Source organism: Xiphias gladius, chromosome 8 (genome assembly GCF_016859285.1).
Source record: "Xiphias gladius isolate SHS-SW01 ecotype Sanya breed wild chromosome 8, ASM1685928v1, whole genome shotgun sequence".
NCBI lineage: Eukaryota > Metazoa > Chordata > Actinopteri > Istiophoriformes > Xiphiidae > Xiphias > Xiphias gladius.
The window spans coordinates 26,974,137-26,997,756 of record NC_053407.1 but is presented as its reverse complement, the minus strand read 5'-3'; the positions used below and the strand labels follow the sequence as shown (position 1 = coordinate 26,997,756).

General features: G+C 41.5%; 1 protein-coding gene and 1 non-coding gene across 2 annotated transcripts; both read right to left on the bottom strand.

Moving 5' to 3' along the window:
* Window positions 1-2,660: 2,660 nt before the first annotated feature.
* Window positions 2,661-18,847, bottom strand: eif4g2b (eukaryotic translation initiation factor 4, gamma 2b). Its single transcript, XM_040132307.1, has 22 exons — window positions 18,722-18,847; window positions 15,780-15,900; window positions 15,400-15,508; window positions 13,492-13,557; window positions 12,769-12,894; window positions 10,686-10,788; window positions 10,387-10,518; window positions 10,057-10,123; window positions 9,801-9,952; window positions 9,501-9,611; window positions 8,839-9,021; window positions 8,235-8,376; window positions 7,840-8,003; window positions 7,602-7,715; window positions 6,983-7,111; window positions 6,676-6,780; window positions 5,968-6,183; window positions 5,389-5,647; window positions 4,984-5,188; window positions 4,327-4,535; window positions 3,793-3,914; window positions 2,661-3,596 (listed from the first exon to the last, which is right to left on the bottom strand). Exons 1-22 carry the CDS (start codon window positions 18,845-18,847, stop codon window positions 3,531-3,533), a joined length of 3,027 nt encoding a protein of 1,008 aa, XP_039988241.1. The 3' UTR covers window positions 2,661-3,530.
* LOC120793861 lies at window positions 7,204-7,370 on the bottom strand. The gene has a single exon (XR_005708056.1). It is a non-coding gene; the product is annotated as a small nucleolar RNA SNORD97 (small nucleolar RNA).
* Window positions 18,848-23,620: the final 4,773 nt, after the last annotated feature.

Below are 23,620 nucleotides of genomic sequence, written 5' to 3'. Positions count from 1 at the left end.
ACTTCTTCATCTTCATTTTGACATGGGAAATTCCTGAATCCAGATGTGCTCAGTTGGTAGAGATTTACGAACGGGTGACAGGGGTGCACCAAAGGACTTTGGTTTACTTTCTGATAATTTACGTGTTTTTGTATGTGTATGAACTCCAAAGGACTGATTTTCATTTCCATTTCAGGCAAGTGTCGTCCAGACATACAGTATAAAACGCTTTAAAAACACAAAACCAGTTTGCATCAAAGTTCTCCGCGAAACAGGAATTGGAAAAAGGGAGCCCTAAAATGTAACAGCCAAAAAATATGTATGAGTTTGTTGTGGACGTGGAATTGGAATGATTTCTCTGGCTGCAAAAATAAGTGTAAGTGTTTTGTTCACAGCGAGAGGAATTCGAGGCACAGAGCCGTAGCGTCTGAGGAGGAGAGCAAAAGGGCCAATCAGGCTCAGCGGGAGGCCGAGGCAGAGAGGCGTCTGGCTGAGACGGAGAGGCAGGAGCGAACGGCCGAGTGCCTCAGCTGGAGGGAGAAGCACCAGGAGTTAGCCGACAGGTTCAGAGCTCAGGAGGACCAGAGGGCTCTGAGGCAGAACAAGGCAGTGAGGGAAAAAAAAAAAAAAAAGTGAAAAGTTTAAAAGTCGTCTGTTTGCAATGAATGTCCCACAACGGTGTATGACATGCTTTCATTGAAACAACAGCATCAAGCTTGGAAAAATTCAAGCGCGGTCAGCACAGAATGGACAAAATTTATCTCTGGGTCTGTTGTTGAGTAGATGTTTAATGCAAATGTTACGTTTCCCCCCCCAACAGTGTCAAGCCAACATCAAGAGCTATTTCCTCTGCATGACAGAGAGCGACCAGAGGGTTAAAATTCTTAAAAATCAAGACGGCACCCCAAGAAATTTTACGGTGAGATGAGTCTACATTTGAGTTCCCAAAGTAATCTAAAAAGGTATGCTGATGTGGAAAAGAAATAAAAGACATATCTTGAATTGGTCCAGAGACTGATCAGTGTCTAAGCTCCTGAAGAAGAAGAAAAAAAAAAGCTTTCAATCTGACAGTCAAATTCTGTCTCATGTAATGTGTTCTTGTTCAGGAGGGAGACCCTGTGTACATCTCCACTCCCGAGTCCAGTCGAGAGGAGCCCGAGAGGAATTCATCCAGGTAAAGAAAGGCTCGAGGCAGCAGCTTCTGTGGGTCCTGTGGCCACCAGGGGGCCTCAAACACTGCGGTTTTTAGCAGACCTCTTGACAGATTCTACTGCAACTACTCATACTACTGCGCTAAAAAGACAGAAACACGGAAAGAACAGCATGGCCCCTGGTGGGCTAAGGTAACGAAATATAGCAGTATGACAACGGGAAAAAGAGGATCATAATTCCAACAACAAGTTTGGGGATGACAGGTCAATTTGAAGGCAATTCTAAGTGGGTCCCCCCCCTTTCTCCCAAAACAGGTTTGTCGCATCTTGAGTTCAACTTATTTGTGAATTGTATTTTTCTCAGGACCATGTTCAGGGTCTCAGCCCCACACACGGGGAGGGATCCGGGTCCGAGTCACTTTGATGAGCTGCCCGCCTTCGGAGGGGAGCGACCCGACTCTGCCCCTCCACGCAGAAGCAGGAAGGTGGTGGATTACTTCTGGATCCCCACGGACCAGGAGTGAACAGTAATCACTGTAGACTACTCTAGCCGAGGTGCTTCAGTGGACCAGCGGATGAGGACTCAGACTAGGGTTATCTCAGATAAAAGGCGTGAGGCGTTTTGATGCGGAGTTCGGCTATGTAACGAAAGACGGTGTAAATAAAAGTGAAAAATACTTTTGGTGCTCATGTACTGGACTTTATTGACATTAAAGCAATAGAGGTGCACAATAATTATGAATACCTTACAATATGATCCAAATCCATTGCCTTATACATATACATGGCTTGTGAGCACGATTTCTTGGGTAAAACTTGATGTTTTGTTGTATGTTTATTTTTAGCTGTTGGACTTATTGTAGTTGAGGTGTGTGGGGGAGGTCTTCTACAACTTATCTAAAAAAGGTTCTCTTTTAGTTTGCCAATTTAAGAAAAACACTAAAAAATTCACTTGTTTCATTTTCCATACTGGGCATTCGAAAATAAAGTCACTCCAAACTCTGGGCAAGGTGGAAGTCTCAATCCCGACCTTTTAACAGGTACATTTCTCAGAGAGGACGCTGGGCTCTCGAATTAATAAAAACAAGCCTTTTCTTTTGTTCTTAAATATTAATACTTGTAAACCACGTGAAGCTTCATACGAAAAGTCTGCTTCAATTAATTTATTGTGCAATTAGGCCAGGACTAAATCAAATACTTCAGCATCTGCTTGGGCTCTAGGCTCTTCTTAGTAGATTTCATTATCCCAGCACAAAAAAGAAAGAAAAAACAAAAAACAAACAAAAGCCCATCTAAGAGGTAGAAACACAGGCAACTTTGAAACGTTACGGCGGCACACCGATGATTACAGTTTGTTTTTTTTTTTTAAATATTGTAACATTTGGAGGATAAGTACTGCAACCACTCATGTAATAAGACGACAGGGAGGGACAGATAAAGGGGGGAATCTCCCGTTGAGGGAGAAACAATCAAAAAAAAAAAAAAAAAAAAAAAAAATGCTCATCAGTGACTATGAAGAGCACTTTTATTTGAAAAAAAACAAACAAAAAAACCAACAGGTTTTTAGTAAGCATAGGTTGACTAAACACGCACCTTAATTCATTATGAAATGTTTCGTCAGCTTATGCTTCACTCTCACTTCAGTGGGCCCTTTGCCATTAATCATACTTTCAGAAACAACGGCAGTATGTTGCCTATTGTTGAGGATTTTCACTATGTGGAATCCCTCTGCGGCCTGTCTGGTGATTTTAAATCCCCTCTGCTGTGTTTAAGCATCACCGTGTCTGTGTGTGTCTGTGATGAAAGGGAATCCAGGCTGGACCCTTACAGAAGAAGAACCCAGAGCAGATCATTCCCAAGACCTTGTGTCAACTTCTCTTATACTTGTAACTAGCATTAGTGAAGATCACCAATAATCTGACTTATTTTGGGGGAATCCTGAAAATTCTTGAATAAAGCAGTTTCCTTTCGGGGAAGGTTCAAATCAGTGAAAATCGAATGGAAATGAAAAACAAGCAATTCAGTGAAAAAAAAAAAAAGAAAAAAGTTACAAACCTTACACAGTCAGAGCAAAAAGGAAAAAAAGGGGAAAAAAAAGGAAAAAAAACCAAAACAACACATGGTTGAGCCACTCCAGACTTCACATAGCTGATCAGGACACAGATCCAAAAATCAAACATCCATTAGGCAACAGATCAAACGATGCTTCTCAGCCTATCGTCACAGTGCGGGTGGTAACACATGAGGCCCTACAGGTACAAGCTTTCGGTTTATATTTGCAGAAGCAGCTGAGTGCCATGTGGTAGTGGTTAAATTAAGCACTGAGTTTAATAAAGGAAAGGCGAGTGTAATAATAAAGTAAGGGTGATCTTCTACACCATGATGCTTCTGCTTGGTTTCTCAATCTGCTTCGTCCTCAGACTCCTCCTCCTCCGCCGTCTCCAGCCAGGTGAGCCACTGGTTTACCTGACGGGGGGGAAAAAAAACGAGGTGAAAACCTGCGGAAATCCATGGCAGTTTTTGATGCTCAGTCACACACACTAAACTAAATTGAAGTGCAATTTCTTTCTCTCTAGCGCAGATACCAAGAGAAAAAAAAAAATCACACACACACACACACACACACACGTAACTAAAACCCACTGTGATGGGATTACCGTACCTGGAATAAAGCTTTTCCTTTTCCAGGGAATTCTTGGGTAATGTCTTCTTTCCATGCAAGGAAGGCTTCTTCTTCAATGATCTCCATGTCGTAGAAGTTGACAAAGTAGCGCAGCAGCATGCCTTAGTGCACACAATTTAAAAGGCATTAAAGGAAGGTTTAAAACAAAAACAAAAACACACGTGACCTTGTTCTACAAGCAACATATGATAATGCATCCAAATCATTGTTTTAGCCAGTGCTGCTATAGTTTTAACCATAGACAGGCTAGCCCAACAAATACTGGAATTTTGAGACCAATTCTATTTAAGTTAAAAAAACAAAAACTAACATATAACCAAAATATTTAAGGAGCAGGAAATTCTGTTGTTAAAACATAAAACTTGGTAATGCTGTGTTGGACAAACAATGCAATGAAGACACTGTTTCCAAACTGTACAGCATAACCCATGTGTTTGCAATAATCTGATGTCGGACTGGCCGATTTTTTGGTCTAGCTCTTGCAGACTGTCCCAGGACACTGGCGTACTGTACCTTTAGGGAACCCGCTGGCGTTGCAGTGCACCTGCAGGGCGTAGAGGGCGCTGACCTGCAGCTCGGTATGGTCGTGCAGGAACTTCTGCATGACGGGCTTGAAGGCCAGCAGCAGCGTTTTCTCCTGCTCCAGCTGCTCTTTGGAGGGGGCCGCTAGCTGCTCGTCGCCCTCCGCCATGCAAAGCTCCTGGGAGATGTACTGGAGGAAACTGGGAAAAGATCAGAGGACACTGGTTAGTTACACTACAGGAATTCAGCCTCTTCCCTTCTTACCTCTGTGTGCAAACAACAGAAAAGCCTAATAGGCCTAATCTTTGCCAGAGTGGCAGCGATTAATCCATTAATTGAACATCAGAAAATTAATTAGCAACTGTTTTGATAATCAATCATTTCTCAAGGAAAAATGTGGAATATTTGCCGCTTCGAGCTTTTCCACTATTAGGATTTTCTGCTCTTCTGTTTTATACAGCTATACTGAATATATCTTAGTTGAGTTGAGCTGTTTGTTGAATATGGCGAGAAATCTGAAATTTAAAAAAGTATCTTAGAAAAATAAAATTTATTAAATGTTGAACTTAAGATAAACTTACTGGAGGACTGATGCACTGTTTGAGCCTCAGTGTTCATCAAATTAACAATATCGGGGGGTATATTTACCTGGTCATGAGGATGTTGACAAAGCCTTTATCAGTGTGAAGCTTGGGAGAGATGTTGTCTTTAATCCACTTGTAGATGGACTGTGGAGAGGGGTCTGCCTTTATCTGCTTCAGCAGCTCCTTCTCCAGCTTCAGCAGCGGGAACAGGAAGCTCAGGCCCTTCCCCTCCAGGATCTCCAGCATGCGGTCCTTGTTCTGGTCGATTTCTGCCAAGCAGTCAGTTATTCAGAGGGGGGGGGCCACAATGTTGACAAGGGACTGCTCAGTGGGGTGTTTGTGTTGCTGATGTAACCCTTAATCGTTCTTTAAAGTTAAACTTATGGGACATCAGTTAAAAAGGAGAATGGGAGCTGATGTGAAGGCAGGAGCATTTTCAACAGGAAAGGGAAGGGGGGGGGCAGCATACCTGGGAGCATCTTCTGCATGTTGACCTTGCTCTGCTGGAAGAGGTCGGTGAGCCACTCCCGGTCCTTCAGCTTGGCTGTCTGTTGCAGGCAGAGCAGGAAGAGGGGGAAGTGGGTGCCGTTCTCCAGGGGGTGAGCGAGCTCCGCCACGCTCACCAGCTCTGCGATGATGGCCCGGGCCGCAAACTGGGCCAGGTAGGACTTCACCAGGGGCACGTCGCCCTCGATCTTAGGGCACTGGTCCAGGACGTTGAGGAAAGCCTGCAGGAATGGGAGGAAATGTCAGAGCATGAATAACGATGTAGCCCCCTTCTGGGCTCAGTGTAAAATGTGTCTTCAATAATTAACAGCAACCTTTGTGGCTAATTCATAATAATTTTGAAAATGTCAGAATTAAGTGGTGAGATGGTTTTGTTCCTTCTTTTTTCTGGGATATAACCCATCAGTATCATTATTTCCTGTACATTTTAACTTGCTTGCTGTAACTGTTGTCAATCTACAGACATGCACTGTTCAGTACATGTATGTAGATAGATTTTGACATTTATTTTCCATATTACACGAATGCTGGATCTGCACACCTGCATGAAGTTCTCTCCAGTGATGAGGCCCTCGGTGCGGAGCATGTGGATCAGAGTGCTGGCATGCTCCTTGTCCTCATCGGGACGGTCCAGGGAACACACGATGATCTTACTGAGCATCTCTGGCAGGAAATGCTTGGGAGCCTTCATCTCTCTCACGCCGCACACAGCTTCGGTCAGGTTCTTACTGTTCAAGTACTCGGTCATGATTGCCTCCTAGAGAGAGGAGGCGAGTGCACAGAAATGAGCTGTGGCCACTCTGAGCACCAAGCATCGAACAAGAAAACTCCTTTGTGCTTCAAGCCTATCCTGAAGACCTAGGTCTAGTCGGTTTATGTTTTTCTGTCCCAAATGTCTCTCTGGTAGTACGCAGGATATCTGAAGAACTACAGTAAACTGCTTACCTTGACTACTCACAATAAATGTACTTAAATGTCGTAGAAAACGACATATGTAAACAGCTTGTCAGGCAAGCTACAAAGGAAGCCCTGTATTTAGCCATGCTTTATCCACTATCTATATGATTTGTTATGTGGTCATACCAATTAGTGTTAAACAGAAGTATGTTGTGGCAATCTACTGATAGTTTATCCTTGGATGCTTCTACTGCGCAATTATACATCCTTTGTGTACCTTTCAAGTGTGGTTACAGATTTAAAAAAAAAACAAAAACAAAAAAAACCCCATCAACTTAATGGTTGTGCGTACTGTCATCTTGAGCAGTTCCTCCCTGGCAGGAGGTGGTTTCTTGTTTGTCTTCTGAGGTTTCTCTTGGATGGGCGGAGGGTTAGTCTTCAGGCCAAGCTGCGGAGGCTGAGGCCAAAGCGCATGTGATTATTACACAGATACAGTTACACCAACAAATCACTACATTTTAACCTCGTAGTTTTTCTCTGAAACTCTACATTTTCTTTTTCCCCAATTTATATGTTTTAATTGCGCTCTACCCTCTCAACTATATTTAAGTCACTTACACTAACCCTGTGGTAAACTGTGAGAAAGGATCGTCTCTTACCTGTCCCAGAGGGGGGGTTTGAGTGCGTGGGGGCTGAGTGCTGGGAGGCATCATGGTGGGGATCTGAGGCTGGAGCTTGGGTACCTGGTTCTTGTTGAGGAGGAATGACTGAGCAGGCCTGAGGCTGATCTGTGGGACCATGAGGCATGATGAACACAGAGCATGCAATAGGATTAGTCACCATCTTTATAAAATTAAAAATCTGCATATTAGCTAGATCCATGCCCTCATATCTCATAATCGCAGTCAGCGGACCAGCAACCAGTTTATAGAGAAGAGTGAGTGGAGGACAGATAGAGGAGAGGAAAGATGGAGTAAAAGGTAGAAGAAAGACTGGTAGCAGGTTGTATTCCTCAGAATAACGCGTCTTTCTATAATCAGTGGGCATGAAGACTCAACACTGGCACTTGAACTGCACGAAACAGCAAATAATGCTAGTGTGTAATTATATCCTGTGCAGTGTCTGAACTGTAAAAGATCTGGCTTGGTGTGTTGTGATGTTCTCACTTCATTAAAATGTCAACATAAAACTTTTATATACTGTTCAGTACATGTCAAAATAACTGCTATGATTTGTTTGTCCATATCCTGCAACCCAGTTACAACTAATTCTAAATACCTCATCAGCATTGAGCTGTCCTTTCTTGCTGAATCGTGGAGGCATATCCTTAGACTGGACCTGCTGCTGGGCCATGTGGTTCTGGTTCTGGTTGAGGAAATGCTGGTTCTGCACCTGTCGTAAGTCACATTAGCATAAAATATCACTTTTTTTTACACTCTTGACCTCAGGATTTGTAGATACACATCATTCACTGTTAGCCTGACTAATATTACATTTGCACTGTTAGCAAGTTTACCTGGTTGGACTTAACAAAAGACTTGGACCCCATGTCGAACTGTGACTGTGGTTGAGGGGCGATGTGGCCACCGTGGCCATTGAAGAGCGGGTTGGTGCGATGGCGTCCCATCGTGGGCGAGTACCTATCCTGAATAACCCCCGGGCCAGTTCCAATCCCACTGCCTGAGAAAACAAAGTACACAGATCATGTTAGTACACAGAATAGTGAGTCCAAGCAGAAGGAACACGAGAGTAGTTCATTAAATGGTCAACGCAAGGTGAAATGTGTTTTTTTCTCAAGGTAAATTAAACATTTTAAAGAGATTTATAATGCCAGTAAGGATAAAAACATGAAAGTGAATATTAAAACAAGCAGATGTGGCTACACAAGACCCCAGTGAACCAAGCCCATACCTGGCATCTGTCCAAACATGTCGGCCAATCCCCCAAGAGTCTCCCTGTCCAGTTTCATTCTGTTCGGCATGAAGGGGCTTTCCAGGAAGAAGTCCATCCTCATCCCCTGAGACATGGGTGCTGGGATGAAAACACCCAAATCCTACAGGAACACACACACACACACACACACACACACACACACACACACACACACACACACACACACACACACACACACACACACACACACACACACACACAACACAGCTGGTGTCATTAAACTGTCCAACAACATGATTAAAAGTCTAACCAAGAACCCAACTTGAATTTCTAACATTAACTCAAGAATAAACTAAATGGTGGTTATCAAACCACAAACCTAATTACATCCTGCGCATACTTTGTCGGGAAAATGTCCTGCTGACTCACACTCCTCACAGTAGGGAGTTTGGCAGATCGGTTCTTTGTTGGTGAGATAGGATTGTAATGTGATACGTTTATTCATGAAGCCTTTTAACACATGCATGCCTTAACCTCAGCTTCCGATTTTACACATTAACTGTTATTCATCCCAAAATGTCGGCAATCTAAACAATGAGCACCATAATTTTGCTGGACTCACTTTCACTGCATCCTGACGGATCTGGTTAATCGTCTTTGGTCCGTTGTCAATGAAAGCCTTGCGGGGGACCCAGTTGTTTTCTCGCAGTTCCACTGTATCTTGCAGCAGGAAGCGGATCCTAGCGGGCAACTCCTTGTTGTTCATTAAGGATCGCATACGGCCAAAGTACTGATCCATTAAAGACTGGAGAAAGGGTGGAAGTGAGAAATAGCTGAGCTTTTACATACAGCATGACAGCAGGATTTATGTTAGCAATGGCTGTGAGCCAACTGGGGCATTAGGTGAAGCTGTGTCCACCAAGATGTTGAGCTAAGCCCGGGCCTGAAATGACACAGTCGACCGAAGCAGTAGTAGCAGAGTACAAAAAATAAATACAAATAAAAATAATAATTTAATACTTAGCAGCTAAACCCAAAATGTAAAATAACTGGTTCTTGTTTACCAACCTGATATTTTTATATAAATTGTAAATTCTTTAAAGTTTTTAGGGTGTTGCTTCAAACAACAACAGAAAGAGTAACTGGTTCAGGTAGTTTATGCAATAGTTTTTGCAAGAAATGCCCCCATGATCCACAGACCCCTTGGTATTACTACCTCAAGCCATACACAGACTCTCCAGATGGCTGTAATTTATGAGAGCCATGAAAGGCTGGAGCTGTTACCTTTGCTTTCTCATGGTCGAGTCTCGGCCCCACTGTTCTCATTATCTGACAGAGGCACTCCAGATCCTCCCCCATATCCTTGAGCTGGACTCTCTTCTTCTTTTCCAGAAGCTTCAGTAAAGATTAAGGAGAGAAGGAAAGCAGGGTTTTCTACACCGTTTTCATGGAGGTGTGCAGTATTTCTATCGATTCTAACCTATGCCATCTTGTACAGTCTAACAAATGAGAAACAGCGAGTTCAAACATGATCAAAAGGATGTGACTTTCAAACACGCACAAAAAAATAAAGGGGGGACGTACTGTTTTGATGCACTTATGAAGGATAGATTCGTGGATGAGGTCGAGTTTGCCAAGTTCCCCGATGAATTTAATGTTGCCAAGCATTTTGATCTTGGCAATGGCACGCTGCTCCTCCTCCTCAGAAGTAAGAGGGTTGTCATGTTTGTCATAGACTGGGGTTAAAAAAAAAAAAAAAGGAGGAAATGCAGTTAGTGAACAGACCGTGGTGAAATAGGCTACTGCGTGTCTTACAAGATGCACAAAGATGGGGACTTACTTTCAACATTTCTGGTGCGGTTTTCAAATTCATCTTGAAGCTTGGAAATCAGCAGTCTTCTGAAGGTCTACAACAGCAACAAAACATCCATTGGTTAGCTCAAGTACAACAAACAATATCAAAGCAAAGTGTTCCCATAAAAACAAAATGCATTACAAGCATTTTCTAAGTTACACAGGGGTGTTGAAAAAAAAAAAAAAAAAAATCCTTAAGAACAATCCCATTAGCTTTTATCAGGAGTAGCGTGGGGCTGATGGCTTTATTATTATTATGACTAGAGGTTTAAAAGAGTATTTAACTGTCCAGAAGATTATGAACAGCCACACTTACTGTGCTCTGCTTTTGGGATGTTTGGATCTCAGATGAAGGGCCATCAAAGTTTGGTGCGTCCTCTGCCAAGCGCAGACATAGCTGAGCATAGAGCGAGCTATACTTCGGCTCTTCTAGGGCTTTGTCTACAATCTGAACCACAGAGAGAGAGAGAGAGAGAAGGGAGAAATCTGAGAGGGACCACTCTGGTCATTAAAACATGCAGTGTATGAGTATGAGTCACTCAGAGCAGCCTGCCAAGTATCGATGAATACATTTCCATTTAGCAGAGTACTAAAAGAATAGAAACGTACGCTTACCAGCAAGATGATTCCTTTAAGGACGAGTTTTGAATCTACGCCCACGTTCAGGAGCTCAAGGCATAGCTTGTCAAACTTCTCAGGCGTGAGTTTGTTGAGTATGCTAGAGAAATAAAAACAAGCAGGGAAGGGAGAGGCAGCAAGAATAGGAAGTCAGTACGACTGCAAGATCCAGATGTTGGCATGACTCTTTACTAAGTTTGCTGTAAAATGGCAGCACCTCCTTTTACCCCAAGGCTCACTGAATTTGTAGACATACACCACATTATACCACTTGCTCAAATAAATCCTGGTGTTGACACTTGTTCAATCTGCATTTGATCTACTAGCACCGGGCTGTTTTCACAACTAATCCTCAGACATCAGAGTTCAACCAGGTTGGAGGCTTTAGTTCTATATAAAGCACTACCAAAACCAAACAATCAAAACAATCATGTCCGTCAAACAGAATTGACTTTCAGTATTTTAAAAGTGGTGACTTGAATGCTTAGTCTGGAGATTCTATGAACCTGCTGGCAAAGTGACAAAATTGCAAAAAAAAAAAAAATTCTGTGCTCCATTTATTTATTTTCCTATTTTATTCTATTTAATTTAATTTAATTTAACTTAATTTAATGTATTCACTCACTCACATACACACATTTATCAGACATTTAGAAAGGGGACTATAAAAGGTCAAAATAAATGTTTAACTAACTCGATAATACTGATCATATAGCAATCTTCTGAGCAGTCAAATCTCCAAGCTGATCAGTACGGAGACCAAGGCTGACCTATTCAGACCCATTAAAAATGCAGGTTTATTCAGGGACACTGTACCAATATCACAAGTGTATTGATGACACTAGGTAGCAAGACTTGAACTCACTACTTGTTTAAAGTTAATGTTAAGTCAAACCCACTAAATTATTGTTTTATTCTGCATTACATCTTAGTTAGCCATCAAATCAATTCGTAATGCTTCACTGCCTAAACACTCGTTCACACTTCATCGTTTGCATCATTCGTTTTGCTATGACTGACTACAACAAAACTAATTAATTATTATTTATAAATTCACAGTTTTTTTTCCCCCCCAAGTTCATACACATCAGCCTTCTTATTCTTTACTGGCTTTGTACCAACTGAGAGCATAGCATTCTGCCAATGAGTGTGTCAGTCAGTTTGTGAGTTAATATTAGATATCTTGATTTTCTGACTATGTATTTAGAAAAGCATTTCAGCAAGAGGAGAAATAGTTCCCAGGAAATGATCAGAAATCCTTTGGGATTTTACCTTTTTCAGCACAACTCTGGTCTAAATCTGGCTCAATTATTGTACATAACTAAACATGTAAATTAGGTTACTCAACTGCTCAGAGCTCAGACTGCAGAGTCAAACATCTGCTTCCTGTGGTGGCCACCAGCAAACCTACATTCCTGAGGGAAACATTCATTTCTTCATCTTTTGTACTTGTCAACATCACCTGACACAAAGGGTAACAGGGCTCAAGTGCCTTTAGCAAAGCACATGCCATCTTAATGACTGCAGAACTAGGCAATTCAACACTCCGTCCCTACTGGACTTACAACATTATCTGCACATGAAGTACCAACAATACTGGAGTAGCAGAAAATCATGCAAGATGTTAGTGATTAACTTGATCTGCTCTTTGATAGCTTCAGCTGAAGACAAAAGGGCATTTAGGGGAAACTGAAATTTGATTTTCTGACAGTGGTTAGGGATTTTCTTGAAAATCAACCTGACCCCAAGTCCTATATCCTTTGTCCAAGATACTGTTCCAACTTTCAAGATTATTGTTCAAACATTTACATTTGGCATTTTTCTTCAGAAGAGCTCTACTGGCCTGAATACATTTTTACAAGCCAAACCACACTAATCTATTGATGCAATGGGTTTTGTACATTTTGTAAGAATTGGACTCTGCACACAACTGAAATGGGCCACAAGAGATCAAAATTCTTGCACACTATTACTGGGTAAGACCGGATAAAGGGTCAAGGAGGAGGTAGCAAAAAGCTGTTTTTTGTGCTTGGGGATGGATTATTAACTCTTCAAATTTCCATTTGGCCTTGAACCTTACCCCCTCACTTTCCTGAAGATTGCATCATGTCGCTCTTTTTCGTTGCTGGAGTTGACATCTCGTCTAGTGCTTCGTGAAGGAACCCATCTCTGAACGCTTTGCCCTGGGGTTTTCCCCAGGAACTCGCTGCAGAAGTACAGAGAAAGAGATTGCCGTACAGTCTGATGATATTGTGGTTGACGCAGAAAAATACACAAATGCCCGTGCTACTTAGCTTACTGTTGCATAAAACCTAATAGCTTACACTCATACTGCACTACACCGTCTATCTTAGCAGTCCAACTCACAGCAGGGCCAGAATAAGAGAAGAACATCCTTTATGCCTCATCTTATTTACTTGAAATACAGGTGTTGAGTGTAGATAATTCTCTCACCAGCAGTCAAAACAATATTTGTTGTATGTTTCACTCAAGCGTGAGTGCCCTGTTGCCAATGTGAGGCATTTAAACACTTTCCTCTTTTTATATCATTTGTTGTAAAATGATCCCAGACTGCCCAGGTCGGTAAAAATGCGCACACTATCTGAGTTTGCCTTAACTCCTGTTACAGGACTTCTGGGTATTCAGAGTTTCCTGGAATTCGGGCCCTCTAATCAACAAAGTTGTCAGGTCTATTTTTTCTGCACTGGAGGAAACTACTAACAATAGTCATTGGTGCCATATTATGATTAATTAAATCACTATACATTAAACATGCTCTAGAAAGAAATGCCATATGACAAACCTGTTGCCGACAGTCTTGGGATAGTGCTGAGGTGCACCCCTACCACCTCCTCCCCCCGAAGAAGCACTGCAAGAGCAAACAAAGATTGGAACACATTAGGTACAGGCAACACCACACAGGATGCAATGAACCTTTAACCTCACCTCATAGCAAAAAAGATTAATTGTACGTGAGATAAATGTAAGTTTTAAAAACCCAAAAATGCACAACTAAAAAATATAATCTACAAGAATACAGTAAAATCGGTAATTAAAATTAAATTGTCTTTCAGATGTGTTATAAAGTGAAATGTGTATCCTTGTGCTTGATCACTGAATTTAAAGCAGTTATTTGTCTTTTATAACTGCACGAAAAACAAGGTCAAAGGTCTTCATCAGTTACCTGAAAAACAATAAAAGCACAGAGTAAAAAAAAAGAAGAATCTGAAAGTAGAAACTGACTAGGAATGGCTTGACTTGGCCAAAAATTTCATATATTAACATTGCATGATGTGGTTTCAAGTGACTGTCACAATCAGCTGCTGGAGAACCAGAAATGCATTTTCAAGAATGACAATGCAAACATTTATGAAGAGCAATGCAGAATACAGTACATCTAAAGGTGATATGTGTATTAATGCACCATTCAGTCAACTGAGAGGAACAAAGCTGGAACATGTAGCCATGGTTTGGCCAAATCGCATCGTCCACAGATAGAAGCAAGGGGTACATCTTTCATGTTGCACTGTTACACATTTCACACTGTCTCATAGTTGACTTCTTTGGTTTACTTCAGGTAATTGCTCACCAATTAAATCCATTATTGGATTAGCATTCAATTGGTTTTCGGTTACGTCATTTGTGTCACAAGTTTTGCTACTTCCATCCTGTATTGAAAAAATGTTGCAGTTGAGTCTGCTGAAGTTTTCTTTTTCAACAGGTTGGCAGTTTTCTCAAATTTGAGTTTTTTTTGGCATGACTCCGCAAAAGTTTATGCATTTATTACTGGCCTCTGTTTGATACTTCTAATTATTGATGAACCTAGGTTTAAGATTTACAGATTTAATGCTCACAGGTTACATCACTGCCAAATGCCAAAAGCTTCGTGTTACTTAACCTTTCCTCAAAAGCTTGCACTGTTAATCTCAATTATCAAAGATAACTAATAGATAATAGTAATAGTAATGAAAACCATTAGTTGTCAGTCATGATCTTAAGACAACAAATTGGAGAAAACTTAAATGACCAAAAAAATGATATGATGCGCAAAAGCTAGGACGACCTACATGGTTTCAGGTGCAGTGCAAAGCAGAAAAGGTCATTCTTCATACTGACTGCTCTGTTTGATCACAGACATCACAGTCTACTAATAATCAAATTTTCATGACAGTGCAGGAATCTGAAAATCAATGCAACATATTGGCTGGTGACTTGGACTGATTGTTTATTCAGGGCATCTCCAAGCCTTGTGACGTTATATTCAAGACTCTTTAAAAACCTGTTAATGATCAACACAACCAACTGAGGCTATAACCTTAAAACCACCAACTTTTACATTAACATACAGTATCCCAGGGCATTTGAGGCCTCAGTTTAGACATTTGAAGACTCAATCCAGGTTGAGAGACATGCTGTTAACCTCGACCCTATACACTCAACTGGGTGTGTGCTGCTATCACCACTATGCAACCAACAGGACAGAAATGCTCCCAGAGGTTCAATATGTCTACCCAACCCCCCCTTTTTAAAAGGTTTCACAAAGAGAAGTGTCTGACAGCCATTTTGAGCCCTCTCACATCCTGCTTTGTTCTAAAGGCCGGAAGTTCTTGCCCAAACTGCTAGCAGTGGGCTAACCATGGAAAGAAAGAAAGGAAAAAAAAAAAAAAGGATCTCCATGTTCACATTTCCTGTAAAAGCTTTTGTTTATTACCTGAAACGAGAAGCACCCCCCTCTGCAATCACACTCTCCACTTTGGCGGCTTGACAATGAAGAATACTCAAAAGAATAAGAATAATAGGAAGGGATGGGGAAAACGGTGCTGAGGAAGAGAAAAAGGAATGCAATTAGTAACTGCACGGGGGTTTGGAAAAACAAGACATAATCGTAGACGAGATATGGCACAATTAGCTGTAACATTATTAAACAGACATTATATAGGGCACTATGAGTTATGCAACGTTTTCTCAGGACGGTTTAGCTTGATAAACAGTTCAACAGCAAAGTCTGTGTTACAGGCCTACCACCCAACGAAAACTTGAATTATCATAGCGACCCCCTTACTGTGACAAATTACGAACACGATAGGGTACCCAATTGAAAGTGTATTAGTTGAGCCCTGGTGCGCTTGTTTGGCACAATGACAGCAAATACCCGAACGTAGAAATCTCTGCCCGTCTTTTCTCTGGCTGCAACAAAGCAAAGGTGCGTCAGCTAACCGGCTAACGCCACCGCTAGCGATCATTTAGAAACCAGCTAGGTTGCTAAATCAGTAAGTTAGCTACGTCACGACACTGGTAAAACGTTTAACACGTCTCAGTGTCATTATTCTACCCTGTCTCCAGAAAGGGTTTTAATCGATTCTGTAACCTGATGTGAGGAGGAATGTTTGCGATTAAAGCCGGAATAGTATGGCTGTCTGATCTGAGATGCCCTATGTTTGTTTGCTGCTCTGATCGATGACAGGACTAGCCTGCATTCCCAACGTTACCGCTACACCATAATGCAGCGAAATAGGGTAGGGCGGCGTGGTTAGCCATTAACGTTTCCAATCGACTGTGCTCATATCGCCATCCCATCATGGCTGAGGCTTGACATAAGGATCTAAAGACAGTTTAGAAATGACCCTGGCCCGAATCCCGTGCCAATGGAATACAATGACTAGTCATATTAAATGACAGTTAGACGATGCATTACTATTGCATTATTTTCCTGGAAAAATATTTGTTACAGTAGCTAGGCGACGACGCCATTTTCTACTTGAATGTAAATCAGCTGAGCCATCCGTAAGCTAGGCTATCTGCCGGCTCCCAAGCTATTATACTATAGTTAGCTTAAGCAAGCTGCTGTTGTTAGACGTTAGTATCTTAGCTCGCTAGCTAACAGAAGCCATTTTGGACGAACCGGTGCGGTTTTGTAAGGGAGAAAAATCTGCCTTACCTTTACCAAAGCAACTTCAGTTTTATATTTTTGTGTTTCTACCAAAGGAGAAATGAGACAGTTGTAAAAGAAAGGCGAGTTTTGCGACGGATACCAGGAGGGCTAAAAGCAGAAAGATGACCGCACAAACACACACATCAATATCCTGCTCGCCGCCTGGCTTGTTTGCGTTAGCTAGCTTGGAGAGAGCTCAAAACCTTGCTGTCTTATGGGGGCGGAAAAGTCGACAATTTGCATTGGTTATGTATTTTGTTGCCATGTCAATCCTGGCCAATCACACGGAAGATCCGTTTTTAAGGCGTTTCCAGTGACACATATCATCCAATGAGAGGCGTCCTGAAACAAACGAGGCCGCCTCCTTTCGTTGATTGACACACAATTTAACATCTGCAGTGCAGGAAAAGATATTGGTTATCTGCCCAAATTAATGGAGATTAAGGCATTAAATCACGATTAAGTAAGTGCACAGTCAGTTTCTCAACCAATAAAGGAATATGCAAATTCTTAATAAAGAAGTGTGAACAATAGATAACAATAATGAATTCAGATTGTATAGAAAAAAAACCTTGCTAATATTTATCATATGAGCTGAAGTTGTTATAGGGGTAAATGCATTGTAAGATTTGCAAATAAGTCCTAAAAATGAGCATTATACACCTTTGAATGACCTAACTTTTGATTTTATGATTTTTTAAATGATTTTAATGGGATACAGTATATCTGCCTCAACAGAATTTAGCTGTGGAGAGCCAGATGTTGCAGTATTAGTTACATTCCTATATTGTTTTTCAAAAATGATACTTTAGTTTGATCATATAGTACTGAGACATTTAACATCAGATCTGTGTGGTGAACACACTCTGAACCTTTTGACCCATCTATTAAATTTCACTCACTTTTTGGATAGTCCTAAATTGACAATTGGCTTATTGTCAAGTGACTATAAAGAGGCCTTCCATTGCTTTTCAGTGTTTGTACATGGGTTAATCTTTAGGAAGGGATTAGTTGCAAACTAGTTACAGAAAGGTGACTGTAGTTGGTCATAGCAAACTTGAATGGTTTTAATTGCTCTACAATAGGAAGGACATTATATATGGAAAAATACAAAGTTGTATTTTACAGCAATATACATATAGTCATGTGTTTATAGCCTATTGTATGAATAGAAGTATAATGTATACGGATATAACATGTACTAGTCTTCTATGCGTTACCAGAATAAATTTTTTCAATTTTCATCCTTCAAAGGGAAGCAGATCAGAATACACTGCAATCCAATCCAATTTTCTTTGTTTATGGAATCTTCTAGAAATTAGTGTCAGTTTTATTAAGAAACAAATGCAAATCACTGCACTTTTATCAATAAAATGTGAATGTACTGAATAATTTTGCAACAAGTGTATTTGTATTAACATTATTGTATTTGATGATATAATATAGAATCTCAGTTTGATGACTGACTTAACAACACACACACCTCCACTCACCAAGCATTTTATTAAGTGCACCGTATTGATACTGGGTATAGTCCCCCTTTGCTCTCAAAACAGCCTCAGGTCTTCGTGGTATTGATTCCGGAAGATGTTGGAAACAGTCCTTTGAGATTCTGGTCTATGTGGACGTGATTGCATCACCTAATTTCTGCAGATTTGTCAGCTGCACATTCATGCTGCCAATCACCCGTTGTACCACGTCCCAAAAGGTGTTCCAGTGGATTCAGATCTGGTGAGTGGGGAGGCCACTGAAGTCCACTGAACACTCTCTCATCTTCACGAAACCAGTTTGAGACGACTTTTGCTTTGTGACATAGTTCATTATCATGCTGGAAGTAGCCATTAGAAGATGGTAAATTGTGGCCACAAACGGATGCACGTGTACAGCAGCAATACTGAGATAGACTGTGGCATTCAAACAAGGATTGATTGATATTAAGGGACCCAAAGTGTATTGAGAAAACTTTCCCCACACCGGTACACCACCACCAGCAACCTGGACTGTTGACACAAGGCAGGTTTGGTCCATGGATTCATGCTGTTGATACTAAAATTCTGACCCTACCATCTGCTGCCTCAGCAGAAATCCAGATTCATCAGACCAGGCTGCGTTTTTCCAGTTTCAGGCTGAACAGTTGTGGTGAGCCTGTTCCCACTGCAGCCTCAGATTCCTGTTCCCTGGCCGACAGGGGCGGAACCCGGCGTGGTCTTCTGCTGTTGTAGCTCATCCGCCTCAAGGTTTGATGTGTTGTGTGTTCTGAGATGCTTTTCTGCTTCCCACAGCTGTAAAGGCTGGTAAACTGAGTTACTGTAAACTTTCTGTCAGCTCCAACCGGTCTGACCATTCTCCTCTGACCTCACTCATCAATGAAGTGTTTTTCCGTCCACAGAACTGCTGTAGAGTTTGTCTGTGAAAAACCCAGGAGATCAGCAGTTTCAGAAATGCTCAAACCAGCCCGTCTGGCACCAACAATCACGCCACGGTCAAAGACACTGAGATCACATTTATTCTGATGTTTGGTGTGATCATTAACTGAAGCTCCTGACCTGTATCTGCATGATTTTATACATTGCACTGCTGCCACATGACTGGCTGATTGAATAATTGCATTAATAAGCAGGTGTACAGGTGTGTTCCTAATAAAGTGCTTCAGGCCCTTTGCTTCAGCACATATCAATTTGGAATAAAACAATTGATGCTACATGATAGTGGGCATATGACTTCTGATGGATGGATCAGTCATCAGGAAGCTTGAATCCATGACCCTTCTTTTACGAGTTATCCACCCCGTTACCCCTGTGCTGATGTTGCAGCTGAAGAACATCTACTGTCCACTACCAATCACAGTCCAGTCTTGAACAGTTATAACTTACTTCATGTTCGCTTTATCCACAACTGCCAGGTTCGGATATGCATCAGCCCAGGCCAAGGGCAAACTGCTACACATCACTCAGTCTGCTGAGAAGGCCACGGGTCATGACCTCCTCCTCTCAATGCAGCCAGGAAAATAATTGGGGACCTCCATCACCTTAGACACCACAAACCCCCCCCCCGGCACCTTCAGTTAATCAACCCTCCACCTCTTCACCTTTCCTGCAGCACTGTTTTCCGGGAAAACATCAGCTCACAATAGGACAAAAAGTAAGAAATAAAATGGTTTTGTGGAAACATCTAAACATAATACTCGATATTTAACCCTGAAAATAAAACTAACTGTATTTTAGTGTACATCTTTGAAGTGACTTTTTTAGCTCTGAGTCATCATGTCTTGAGGATGTACCGGCAGACAAAAAGTATAGAATTACCGTAGCTTTGGGGAAATGTGTCTAGAATTCAAATTGTAGCGAGCATATTTGACCAGTTTCATCCCAACCAAGCAATACAGCAATTACTATTACTGCTAATCAATGAAATGAAACAAAATCTTCCGGTGACGCTTGGCTGAAATGTACGTGAGACATCACGTTAACTGAAATCCACTAACCTACCAAGAGTGTTGGCAGGTTTTCACTCCAAGTCAAGAGTACAGCAGCTGATTTCAGTGATTAGTCCGCCCCCCTTCTTTTCAAGGTGAAACCAGCTGGCTGAAATGAGCTGGTGTAATGTGTGTTTGAAAAAACCCTGCAGTAATGTTCCCATTAGGTGTCTTGGAAGGGTGAAGAGAAAAACACAATGACCAAATATGCAGTACTAGTGAAATAAAAGAAGACTGGATGAACAGCACTTGTACAAAAGAATGCAGACAGACCACCAGAACTGTTCTGGCACTCAACTGTAACATAATGTGTAATAACATCAACAAATCATGCATGCAGGTATGCACACAGCTTCCCAAGCTGCCTGGACATGTTCCCTTGGAATATGTAGACCACGCAAGAAAAAGCAGAACGACAACAAGGAAATAAACCCCCCCCACACACACACACACGCACACACACACACGCTTAATGGGGACAAAGAGAGGAAACCTTTTTCTTGCATGAAGGACTTTGTTATGGTGGATCTGAATCAGATCACAGAGTTTCAAGATCATGGACCCATACGGTTGGATCTGGAAAGAAAGCCGTGTGGACCAGTGACAGCCTGTAAAGTACAGTATATTTTTATACAGTCGGTGGCATAGATGAAGGGTGATTGTACCTGGAGGAGGTGACACGGCCTTTAACTAGGCAGCTTCAAACCCTCTGAACTGTATCGTAATATGGGGGACACAAAAACCTGAATGCTTCAAAATCAGAACAAAAGCTCTGCAGCTATCTGCAGATACTACCTGTAGTATGCTAACTCTGTGAGCAAACTCTATCCACTGAAGACAATGCAATTTGGTTGAGGACTCTGTAAGAAAAAAGCTAGTAAGTACCTTTAGCAGTTTTTCCTCCACACTAGAGAAGAGAGGATTTGATTCAACTCTATGCTAATTTAGTGAGATTTTGTGCAAATGTTCCCGTTATTTTGTCCGCTGACTGTGTATAAGCTTCACAAAGGGATGTTTTTTCTCTTATATTTAGCAATTTGATTAAGGATATACACCGATCAGCCGCAACATCAAAACCAGATACTAGCAATGATGTGGACTCGCAGGGCTGTTTTTCATGATATTGTGCAGGTGTTCATGTTAATTTGTCCACTCCCTTTAGACTGATACACAGCTGCACAAGAAAAGCAATTAATTAGCACAGGAAATATAATCGTATGGACCTTTAACATGATTACAATGTTTTGATTTCTAGGGTCGGATTAAGAAGAGTCTGTCTGCTCTTACAGTAACACCTCCTACAATGAACTAAGGAAAAAAAGTGTGACCAGATTATAAAAATGATAGAGCTGCAACACATGGTTACTAAAAGTGATGCTGTGCTGTTATTTTAAATATGTGTAGAAATGGAGATAAATTGTTAAGTTGTTGTTTAATTGTACCTAAATGTATTTCGTCCAGTTTTCCACTAGAGGGCAGAATGAGCCCTCCAGTTGAGGTGAAAGACATCAGAGGGGCATCATGGGCGTTCGCTGCTCTGTCGTTCTGCCCTCCATTAGGATGCACACTCTGTCCGGACCTCTCCTGAATCCTATTACCTTCCCCTATCATAACCACCGACTTCAAACCCCGCAGACAAAATAAAAACGCCTTGACAACACTATCATGTTCTCTCCAACCTCTTTCTCTCTCTATCTTCATTGTTCTCTCCGCTTCCTTCAGGGAAACTTTCATCTTGCAGGTCTGCAGTAACCCCCCTTATTGCTTTATGAGGATAAAGATCTCTGACCCAGTCAGCTGTCCTTATTAAATAACAGTCCGCTGGCACTAATTTAAACCCCCAGCCAATCCTCACACCAACCTCAACCCCCCTTTTGTGTTTCTAAAGTATAAAGTGATTACAGATTTAATTAGCCCAGGACCTTGCTTCCATATCCACACTGATATTTGTGCAGAGTTTAGAATAGAAGCCTCGGCTGTGTGATGATAACTTGCAGGGGAAATGAAACAAAGGTTGGGCTCTAGCTATCTTGACTATGTCCACAATAAGCTGATATATCAAAAAAACTAGCGTCCTCAGTTAATTCTCATAAAAATCCCCATCCACCCTGGAACTCCATGAACAGGAAAACTGTTAAGTCTCTGACAAAATAAACATATGACAACGCCTTGGCTGTGTATTCAGCTGTATTGATTGAAAATGAGTTATCGCACAAGAAGTTGAAGGCGACAAAAAGTTATCCTCACAGTTTTACTGATGCACATCCCCCGGATGTACAGTATTCGAATGTGCCTTTCCTGAAGCGCTGCTCTCCGCATCCACACTGAAACATAACCGTCTTCAGATTTATCCACGTCAGAGGCCATTTTCCAAAAGAACAGCTTCTGGTTGTAGGAAATGCTGATTTACGAGCCAGACACAGACAGCAGACACGATCGTGGCTTTGCTTTACATGTGAGGACATTTACAGTCCATGCGGCCGTAAATTTTGGGGCTGCACGTGGACGTCTGCACAGAGGTCCACGCGGAGCCTTGCGGATATCATGGACATGGAATGTGTCATTTGAGCTCTGGCGTGGATGGAAAGCCAAAAGGGAGGGAGGAAAAAAAAACACACTTTCAGATTTATCGGATTTGGTTTGGACATAGTTTAAGGGGTTGTACTACTACTTATGCTGACAACACTGAAAAATGCTAAATGATAAATGAGTACAGATTTCTGTCCTGTACATGTGATAATCTTTCTGCTGCAGGATGATTCTTAAGCATTATGCACAGGCATGGCAGCTATCATTCTATTATGGTTTGTTCTACTTAAGAAACATTTGCTGTCATTATAGAGAGGCTTCCGCTGCCATAGATAAAGACCACCCACTGAGCTAATGATGTACAAGGTAGTAAAATATGCATGTACGGTAAAAGCAGATGAATGGGGTTATCTCTTCAGTCTAAACTCTGAGTGGAGCTGGCACATACCGTATCAAATTTAACCCTTTTTTTTTTTTTTGTGTTTCTCCTAACAGGATTTAAAAAGAGCATTTAAAAGAAGCAGGCACTGTCAAAAGACCTTCAAGGAGAGCTGGTGCCCAAAAAAACAAACAGCATGACCTTTTCCAAAAATGCATTTATCCCTCAGTGACAGCTACAGCATGAATTTGTTTTTGTCTTTTTGTCAGTTCTTGTTGAAAACCGGCTCACCAGAGTGAGCAGATCTGTCTATTCTGCAAAGATGAACACGATATAATGAAGATCTGAGGGTTTAAAAGAACGAGTGAAATCCAAACCACTATCTAAAAGTAGTTTTTTTTTCTGTGCCCAGAAAAGCAAGTTATGAATTTTTGTCATAATTCTTGTAGCTATGTGCCAAAATGTCCTCCTGGAGTGAACCATGTTCACTAAATGGCATCAGACTGTAGGAAGATTCTGGTAGAAAACTGCTGGTAACTGAAGCTAAAGCTCACAGCGGTTTAATTATCTTTGCTATAGCAGCATAAACATTCTGGGATTGACACGGTTGTGCTTTG

Excerpts from the sequence above, each read along its gene's own strand:
- eif4g2b (XM_040132307.1), bottom strand. The coding sequence starts at position 18,847 with ATGAGCTACAACAGCAGAAGACCACGCCGGGTTCCGCCCCTGTCGGCC. Across the intron at positions 8,377-8,838 it reads TCCGTCAGGATGCAGTGAAA|GATTTGGGTGTTTTCATCCC; the intron begins GTGAGTCCAGCA and ends GTGTTCCTGTAG. Across the intron at positions 3,597-3,792 it reads AAGGAAAAGCTTTATTCCAG|GTAAACCAGTGGCTCACCTG; the intron begins GTACGGTAATCC and ends CCCCCCCGTCAG.